The sequence below is a fragment of the Cryptotermes secundus genome, unplaced genomic scaffold, assembly GCF_002891405.2.
Source record: "Cryptotermes secundus unplaced genomic scaffold, Csec_1.0 scaffold59, whole genome shotgun sequence".
NCBI classification, from domain to species: Eukaryota; Metazoa; Arthropoda; class Insecta; order Blattodea; family Kalotermitidae; genus Cryptotermes; species Cryptotermes secundus.
In genome coordinates this window covers 568,786-579,055 of record NW_019738348.1, presented here as the reverse complement: position 1 = coordinate 579,055, position 10,270 = coordinate 568,786, and the positions used below count along the sequence as shown (strand labels likewise).

The 10,270-nt window shown below is 38.5% G+C and overlaps 1 protein-coding gene across 2 annotated transcripts in view; it reads left to right on the top strand.

Moving 5' to 3' along the window:
• The window catches only part of LOC111870705 (cytosolic carboxypeptidase-like protein 5), an 80,534-nt gene that overhangs the window by 4,328 nt on the left and 65,936 nt on the right, over positions 1–10,270 (top strand). For both annotated transcript variants that reach the window (XM_023863184.2, XM_033753968.1), the window contains exons 3-8: positions 638–772; positions 1,215–1,360; positions 2,796–2,946; positions 3,433–3,629; positions 5,212–6,394; positions 7,768–7,906. In XM_023863184.2, the coding sequence (XP_023718952.1) occupies positions 638–772; positions 1,215–1,360; positions 2,796–2,946; positions 3,433–3,629; positions 5,212–6,394; positions 7,768–7,906 (1,951 nt within the window). The remainder of the gene's footprint in view (positions 1–637; positions 773–1,214; positions 1,361–2,795; positions 2,947–3,432; positions 3,630–5,211; positions 6,395–7,767; positions 7,907–10,270) is intronic.

The following is a 10,270-nucleotide window of genomic DNA, read 5'->3' as shown; positions in this document are numbered from 1 at the left end:
AGTCTGCGCTGAAAGGGACCAGGTTCGAGTCCGTGGATGCAGTGAAAGCAAAAGCGACGCAACTCTTGAAGAGCATAACACAAGATGACCTGCAGCACTGCTTCCAACAGTGGAAAATTCGCATGGAGCGGTGTAGGGATCGGGGAGGGGACTACATTGAAGGGGATAACATTTCGACTGTCTGATTTTTTTTTAATAAAGGGTTAGAGCATGAATCCGGTTTCTTTATTGCCACACCTTGTATATGTTTCGTTTTAACACATTTGAATCAGTAGCTAGTTTCATGGGCATCTCAGACTCTGTGAGAATATTGTACAAGACTTCCTTCCTGACTCACAGGCTTTCTTGAAGTCTATAAATAGCTGATGTACTGTCTCATATCATCAGTGAAAACTTCAAGTTAATGTTAAATATGTAACCTGATGACCTATTTTTGCACAATTTATGCTACAAGAAGGTTGTCAGACATAGCCTCAAGTACAGTATACTTACCCCTGAATATCCAGTTTGTGGCTTATCTATGCACTTTCCTAGGTGCATTCACAACCCTGCTGAGCTGTGATTAAATTTGTTGAGTCTGTTTGTCTGAAGATTTAGAATAACCTGTAATAAAGTAACATACCCATTTTCTTTCCAGTAAACCACAGCCCTGGCAAAAACAGTCCTGCTGAAGAAGTTCCTGACTTTGAATTTAACATATGGACTAAACCAGACTGTGCTGGAACAGAATTTGAGAACAGTAACAGGACATGGTTTTATTTTGGTATTAAAGGTAAGCTATGTATCCAAAAAATTGAGTAAATTTTGTGTGTTTGCTTTCTGAGTTTTCTCCCAATAAGTGGCTTGGTATAATTGATGAAACAAATTGAAAGACATTAAATTCTGCGCAGGCAAGATGTTTACTGAACAGCAAGACCACTCTATGCAAGAAATGATTTAGGGCTCCAGATATTTTTTAACTGAGTACATGCAGCAGAAACTTTCTTGAGAAGCTAATAGTCACTCAGCTAGCCAAATTCCATGCAATTTATGGAACTCTTTACGATTTATTACCTTGTTCACAAGAGCCTGCCACTGGTCCTTATCCTGTGCCGTACAGAATCAGTCCACACTCTTCCATCACTCTGTGAGAAAAATTTTGGTTGCTTTAACTTGTACTTATATAAATGAAAATTGCATTGTTATGTAAGCATTCAGTTTATTATCACTTGTAGGTGGAACTCCATTTGTTCTTGTGAAGCTCAACATTGTAAACCTGAACCGTCAGTCAAAGATGTATAGTCAAGGGATGGCACCAGTATTTCGCATGGTACCAGGACGGAGCAATTGGGATCGCGTCAAGGAGAAACCTACTTATGCTGTATGTACCTGCTGAAGAAGGATGGCTCAGAGGTTGCTAACATGCAATGTGATTGAATTTACTTATGTCTGAGTCCTTATGGAACGTTGTTAAATTGCTGAAATAAGTTGTCAAATTTATATTATAGTAACTTGTGTGGAGTGTGCCTATAGGTGTGGTTTGGATTGGTAATCAGATTTATTGCACACTTATACACACAACTTGTAACTACAAGTAACTATATTGTTATTGCTAATTCACATTCCGCAATTCACTACAGCTCATAGAAAGAGCTAACCTCAGTCACCGAACTGAATGAGGTTAGCTACTTCTAAGGGACCCAGCAAAGTAGGTGTCACCCCTTCACCTGAGGACAGAAATAGATTTAGTTTTTGAACTGTGTTTTCTAGTTTTTAGAATACCAGACGATGGACGAAGTCTGAAAACCCAGTAATTCTGAGTTTTATACACCTTTCTCAGAACCCCTTTAGAATCTACCACATCCATTATTCTGACTTAACAGTATGAGTATGAGGGGTGGGCCATAAAAAGCGGCCCTTGCACCGCATCCTTCAATGATCTATTGTGCTTCGACTTACCAGTAAGCTCTTGGAAGAACGTAGGCAGCTGCTTTTCATTAAGTTGTTCAAAAAATTATTGTATAGTGTAGTGGCTATTAAAAACTCAACTTGAAAGTTTCCTAATTTGTTGTATCAAAATTGTATCCTGCCATGTGGTTGTGACTTTTTAATACATTTATAGGTTTACCAGGCCCCACAGCATAATGCTGTACACCTTGACTTAGGAGGATCATTGTCCTGTTCACCATCCTTTCAGATGTTAACCATTCCACAACAAGGACACAGGGGTTTGCTTTTGGAGGGGATATAAGGCTGTAAAGTTTACCATGAGGGAATTTATCCTCTGTGAGTGCAAACAAACATACGAAGTGTATCAGAAAGTTCCCGAACTAGGTCAAAAAATAAATGCTGGCTTATTCAATTTTGGCTGCCATCTTCTTCATAATAGTCTCCTTGGGAATGTATACAGCAATCCCATCGTGTTTCTATGCTTCAAAAGCACTGTAGAATTCATTTTCTTTAATGCTTTCGAGTACTGCTTGTGATTTCCTTCAGATGTCAGACACTGTTTTGAAATGTTGTCCCTTCAGTTTCATTTTCAATTTGGGAAACAAAGTGAAATCACAGGGGCTAAGTCTGGCAAGTAGGGAGGATCAGTAATGGTAATCACATTGTAGTCATGCCAGGTTTAATGAACACGTGTCCATTGGTTGAACAGCTTTCAGGATGGAATGGACATGTTCACATTTCACATATTGCCATAAATTTGTTTTTCTAAAATAAAGAAATTGGGCTTGAAATCTGAAGCAGCCATGGCCTCATTCATCTTGGAAAATTGAAGACACACTGTATTTGTATAATTATTCTTTTTTCAGGTTGAAGATGATGTGTTCATCTTAAGTTTCAAGTACCGTACCTTGGAAAATATCCGAGCCACAACTTACTTTGCCTTCACATATCCATTTACATATGTGGACTTACAGAACATGTTAAATTCTATTGACACACGCTTCAGAAACCCACCTGGTAAATTTATCAATCTCTTGTATGCTCTACTTTGCTTTAATGATTGTAGAGATATAATGAGGGGGGGCACGCAGTAGCATAGTTGGTTGAGGCATTGTGGTACAAGCCAGAAGGTTGCGGGTTCAAGTCCCGATGAGGTCATTGGATTTTTTTCAATTGACCTAACCCTTCCAGCCACACTATGGTCCTGGGGTCAACTCAGCCTCTAACAGAAATGAGTGCGAGGAATATTCTTGGAATGTTCTTGGGGGTAAAGGACGGCTGGCACGTAGGGCAGACAACCTTACCGCCATCTATGAGCTGATTGTCTAAAAAATGTGAGAACCTCAACATCTCACAACCCTATGGGCCTCCACAGCCTGTTACAGGGATACCTTTTCTTAGAGATATAATGAGGAAGTTCATGGTAAGTATTATAAGATTTATTCACACGTGAAAAAGATAAACATGTCACATTAGTCATGAAAATTTTTGTGAATGTTTTAGGTGAGTTTCGAATACCAAATTGCCTCGATGACATTTACTATCATCGTGAATGTGTGTGTTATTCCTTGGAGGGGCGTCATGTGGATCTTATTACTATATCATCATTCCATAATATGAGTTCAGAAAGAGAGACTAGACTCAAGAATTTGTTTCCAATGAGTGATGTGCCAAGGCCATTTTGCTTTCACAGAAAGAAGGTAATTTATTTTTTTGAACTGTTAAGTAATCATGGTGTAACATTTTCTTTATACACATAGTAAAATTTTGCAACAGCACTCTAATGTAATAATATTTAATGAGGAAAACTGAGCTTGAAAATAAGAGAAAATTATAAATATGGGCTAGCAGGAAAATGTGCAAAATATGTGTCACCTTTGCTGGTGTGTGATCCACTGATTATTTAACTGTTATGCAAAACACCGTTTTCAATAAGTAAGGTGTAAGTCCTGTCTGTTAAAGGTATACTGTAGTGCATCAACTACAAATGTTATTTAGCTTACAAAAAGTAGTGCTGGATTTTATTCTTACAATAATGACTATGAAGTACATCAGTTCTTTGATGGAACATACTTCCTCCATAGTCAGCGTCGGGTAGTAAGCCAAGCAAGAATAAGGTGGCAAAGAGAGCAAAGCACATGCAGAAAGCTAGTATCTGATTCAGGGTAGGAGGGAAACCAGAGAGAGCCAGTGGGAGCAGACTCATTATCTGCCACTTGCTTCTTGGTGGCTTCTTTATTGGGTTACTCATATACCCTGAAGATGGAGGCCGCATGTTCTTCCAAAATGTTGGTGGTCTGGGCCATGCAGCATTATGTCCCAGACAAAAGGGTGATCATATGCTGTAAACTGGAAAGGATAGTGAGGAAACAGTGATGCACTAATCAAGGTACAGTAGATGAATTTTCATGAAAGGATCAAGTAAATTCCTGAGAAACTTCAGTAAGTGTGGCTGTTGTTCAAGTCAAGATTACAATCTGGTACCTCTGAAATTCAGATCAGGCATGTTAGTGCTGAATGAGCTTGCTTAGGTTTGTATTATCCAATCATGTCTCAGCGGGTCTACATGCTACAATATAACAGGAGAATATTTTGTAATAAGGAGCTTCATAACTCGTGCTCTTCCCCAAATATAATAAAAATGATAAAGCGAAGAAAGATGCTGAATAGCTGAGCAACTGGTTGCTTCACAAGAAGGACTCAGCTCCATGGAGTTTGTTTATTTATTTACTTGCTAGCTAGCTAGCTAGTTATGTTTTGAAAAGTCAGGAGGTGACGTAATTTGTAATACGCAAATTTAAGATGATGCTTGGCTTTTTACATGTCGATTCTGCGAAGAAAAATATTAAATCTCTATTTTGGAAATTCAGCTAGAAGTACTGTATGATTTGTTGTTCTTACAGAAGTAGTTATGAAGAGTCATGTCTCCTGGAATATAACACCATGTAGTCCAGTGAAAGTAAACCATTGTTTCAGAGGAACTGTCACCACCATCTTTAGGGTTGAAGCATAAGCCAAAGCTTGAAGCAGGCTGCAACTAGAGCTCAGCCTGCTGGCTGCTTCATGTTAGTTTCTTCAGAATAACAAGAAGGCTGAAATTCTTTATGTGACAGCATTTTGTGACTGATGTTGTGTTTCTGAGTTATCAAAAATACAATGGAGAAAATGTAACTTTTAGTTCGGAACATATATTTTCCATATACTGATCTCAATTACTGAATCACACATCTGTTGAATATTTTTAATGTAATTTACTTTTTGTAATTTGTTTTACTTCTGCAGGTTGTATTTGTTAGTGCCCGAGTACATCCAGGTGAGACACCATCCAGTTTTGTTCTGAATGGCTTGTTGAACCTTTTATTGACACGTGATGACCCTGTGGCCATTCTCCTTAGAAAAATATATGTGTTCAAACTCATTCCAATGTTGAATCCAGATGGAGTCTCCCAGGGTCATTACCGTACTGATACAAGAGGTGTCAATTTGAATCGCATGTACTTGAATCCTGTGTTTGAGCTACATCCATCTGTATATGCTGCACGGGCTCTAATAAGATATTATCACCATGGTCAAGAGATGGAAGAGGAGTTTGCAGTGGATTCTGTGATTCCAAACACAGATTGTAAAAGTGTCAACAAACATTTATTAAGTGCAAGTGAACTTGAAAAATTAAAGCATGATGGTGCTGCTACTATATCATCTCTCAAGTGTTTGAGTCCTGAAAGGCAGGATGATGTAAGAAATAACAGAGAACATTTACTACAATTATCTGATACAGGCAGAATTTCCGGTATAGAAAACCAAGTGTCAGGGCTCAGTTTGGATGAAAAGCAGAATGAATCCTCACAGTGTTCTGCAACTAGTACCAATAACAGATCAGAACCAGCTCCACAGAACAGTAATATCAGTATGATGGTGCAAGAAAAAAGGGACCTGTTTTCCACAATTCATGCAAATATACTAAATGCTGTAGGTAATGCTGATGCTATATGCAACCATAATAATAATAATAATAATAATACCATTCCTGTTCTTTCTGAAGGGCTGCCTGGAAAACCTTTGCTTCTTAGAAGTATTTCATCAATTGTTGAAGTGTCAGCAGTTCCACTTTATACATGTAAAGTGGATGAAAGAATTACAGATAGTTCAGTCTTGAACAGTGTGGTTAGTGTTGATGGTTGTTTATCAGATACTCTTCCCAGTGTTTGTGAGAAAGTATCTAGTGCAGACCACAGCATAGGATCCAGTTCTGGGAAAGCCATTGCTGACACGAATGCTGAAGAGGACTACAAGTGTCTGAAATATGAAGGAGAAATGAATGTCAGCTCCCAGAATTTTGATCCACACCATAACAAGTCTCCAGAAGGACTTCCAAATAAGGTTGATTCCAAGAAAATCACAATTACACCTGAAGACTCTGGCCTGTACCTGTATGTAGATTTACATGGACATGCTTCAAAAAAGGGTTTGTTATTTTCTAATGGTTTACCTTCTCTGTCTTGTTAATTATTTTCTATGTAATGATGTAGAGGTTTCGCATAGAATTCAAATTTTCAAATGTCTGTTCTTGTTCGGTTCTGTTCTTCTTCAGCTTAGTACAATCGAAATAACCCCTTCCTGGATTACCTTGGTGCCCCTCTACATCATCTTTAATGTTGTTTTGCCTCCCATAATTTCTTAGGCTTTTATTTTCCATTGTGTACACATATACTTAAAATATGTGGTTTGAGTTTTCTATTGTTTGCTAGTTTAATCTGAAAAGTTATTTTTATGTTTCTAATTTTATTGCTTGTACATATGTATGTGTTAAATTGACTCTACTACCTTCTCAGAGAAAAAAAAATATGAAAAAGAACTATAAATCAGACAAAAGTAATATTTCTTGTAAATATATTCTCTTTTCTTACATAATAATGACAGAACAAATGCTGATCATCTAGTGTAAATAATACTGTATGAGGTGGATTCACTTCCACCAGTTTATTAATTTACAGAATTTATATTGTGACCAATTATGAGAGGTCAGTGAACACTTGAAATATTATTTACATTGATGGTTTCTTTTAAGTAATACAGTATGTGCCAAAATATGCAGTACTGAAACTTGTGCATCTCGAACGCGCATGTGCATTTGTCGACAGGGCATAGCTTCGTTGTTCCCAGTAGTGAAAAGGAAGTTGTGTTGTGCAGTTGTTCTTGGAAATGGGTCTCTCGATGGAGGAAAAAGTATTTATAGTTGAGTGTTATTTCCGCTCATATGGAAGTGGTCGCCAGACAATTTGCTTCCGTGGTTTTGAGCAACCAGATGTTATCATCCAGAAACTGCTACATAGTACATGTGTGATTATACGGTATGCCGTCTCAGCACACTATATATAAGGCCCCTATTTCATAGAGGATGAGGAAGACAGTGCTCTTACCTGTCACCCAAGAATGCTACAGGGACATGGTGATCGGACCATTTCTTCAGGAGTTGAGAAGGTTCTGTCATGCAAGGGGCCTTCTCACGAATAGACAGTGGTATCAACAGGATGTCTTTTCATTTCATTACTGTATATTTTGGCGCATACTGTATTATTATTATTGTATTATGCCAGGGTCATTTTTGTTGTTGTTTTTGTTGTAGTTGTTGTGGTGGGAACAGCACATGTGTTGTTTGATGTACTCGTATTAGCTTTTAAAGGTGTCAGTACATACATTAAAAATTTATGTACAGCTTGGAAAAATGAGGCCCTTTATGTTTTGAAAGGATTGATTTTCAGTTGAATGGTTTTTTGTGATTGTCATTATTATTGTCATCATGATTATTGTTGCTATATTTTAATTTATTACTTCCAGGTATTTTCATGTATGGCAATTATTTTGAAGATACAGAGGACAGCATAGAGTGCATGTTGTTGCCCAAAATCATGTCACTGAATTCTCAAAACTTCCATTTCACTGCCTGTAATTTCACTGAGAAGATTATGTATCTGAGGTAACAAGGTGAAATCCTACATAATATTATGTGTTTTAAAAATAAAGTTAAAATTACCATATTACTTTGAATACAAGGGGCACATTTTACACATTTTTGCCTTTGAAGAATAGAGATGTGTCTTAAATCTGAAGAAATTGCACCTTCCTAATTTTTTCTTCCAGCCCACATTCCAACATTGGATGCATCTTAAATTTTATGGAGTCTTATATTCAAAGTAATATGTTATGTAACAAATTGTATTGTGCAAATTAATTATTTGTTATGAATGAATGAATGTATGTATGAAGGGTAGGCCTTCTTGGCACTTGCACCTAGATCTCAGTGGTCCATTGTGCTTCCCCCTTTTTAATTATTCCCTCAGCAACCCCACGCTTCAAATGAAGCGCAGGATTTTGGACATGGGGTTGTCAAAATAGTCACTTGGTTCCATAAAGTACTGACCCAAGTGACGTAGTCTTAAATAAGCTAAAGCCTCACATTCACACAGGACATGTGTGGCTGTTTCATTTTCTATCTGACACCTCTCACAAGTGGGGCAATCACGTAGTCCCAGTTTTAACAGGTGTCCTTTGAGGTGACAGTGTCCTGTAAGTAGTCCTACCACCCATCGTAGCTGGTTCCTGTTGAGCTTCAACAGTTCATTCGCTCTTTTAGCGGAAGGTCCTCGTATGAGTCCCTTTGCTTGCCTGAGTCCAGTTAAGGATTCACAGTATTTCTTATGTTTTATGTTAGTCCAGTCCCTGATTGCCTGTTTGGCAACTCCTAGAGAGATGCCACTGGCTGGTTCAGGTCCTATGAACAGATATTCAGCTCCAATTTTAGCTAATTGGTCTGCTGCTTCATTTCCAGTAATACCCTCATGCCCCGGCACCCATATCATTTGTACCCTGTTATGTTTGGTCAGTTCCATGAGGGTTTGGTGGCAATCCCAGACCAATTTTGAATTGGTCTGGTGTTTGTCAAGCGCTTTAAGTGCAGCTTGGCTGTAAGATAAAATGTAGATGTTCCTATTTCTATAGTTCCTATCTAAATTCTCCATAATACATGCTTTAATGGCATATACTTCTGCCTGGAATGCTGTCGTGTACTGCCCAAGGCCGAAACGAAGTTTCCTCCTCGTGCCGTAGCAGTACACACCAGCTCCAGTGCCCTTATTTATCTTGGAACCATCTGTATACCAGAACAGTCCCCCTTTTCTATCAGGCTGAAACCCGTCTCCCCATTTACTCCTGTCAGGTTTTTCATATACATGTCTCAGTATCATTTTGTCAGACCCCCATCTGAATATGGGTTCCTTTTTCATGTCCTGAGTTATGTGTGCATGGCCGAAACCATTGGATCTAGGTTTCCATTGTTCACTGCACTGGAGATGGTAAATTCCTGCCCTGGCCTCTGCATCCAACTGTACATGCAGTGGGGGGGAGTCCAAGGAGTATCTCCAGTGGAGCTGTTGGAGATGTTCGAAATGCTCCTGTGATACCTAAGCAAGCCAACCTTTGCAATTTGCTAAGTTCTGTGTTGCTTGTCTTGAATTTAACTCTGGGCCATCATACTGTGGCACCATAAGTAATTATGGGTCTCACAACCACAGTGTATATCCAATGTATAATGTGTGGCTGCAGTCCCCAAGTTTTACCAAACATGCTTCTGCATGTCCAAAAAGCCGTATAGGCTTTGTTAATGACTTTGTTCAGCTGCTTTTTCCATGTCAGTCCATTGTCTAATTCTAGACCAAGGTACTTGACATCGCTGGAGAGCTGGATTGTCTTATTGAAGAGAGTCGGTTCCTTAAGACCCTTTATATTTCTCTTCCTAGTAAACGGTATAAATACTGTCTTATTGGGATTGATGGAAAGACCTGTTCTTTCATACCATCGTTGGACCATGTACAGAGCTGTTTGAAGACGCTCTGATACGGTCGAAAGGAATTTTCCATTTATGAGGATTGCTATGTCATCAGCACATGCTACCGTATTGTAACGTGTTTTGTGACTGAAGACGCCGTTCGGATTGTTAATTGGTTTATTTAGCCCTTTGACGTGGTCATTTAAATTCCGCGGCCACGGCTCCTGCGGTAATATATTCAGCCGGCCATTTAAATTTTGCTCGAAAATTATTTATTCATCATTGTTCTTAAATTCTATGAGATAGGAACATGAAACTTTCACTAAAATGATCTTAAATTGTGGTTTTATAACCTTACCTTATAATATGGGAGCCCTGTATCTCGGCCATGGGTGCAGGTTGTTTAGTATTTGAGCAGTGAATGGTACGCCTTGAAGGATGAAACTTTCACTAAAATGATCTTAAAAGATGGTTTTATAACCTTGCCTTATAATATGAGCACCCGGTATCTCGGCT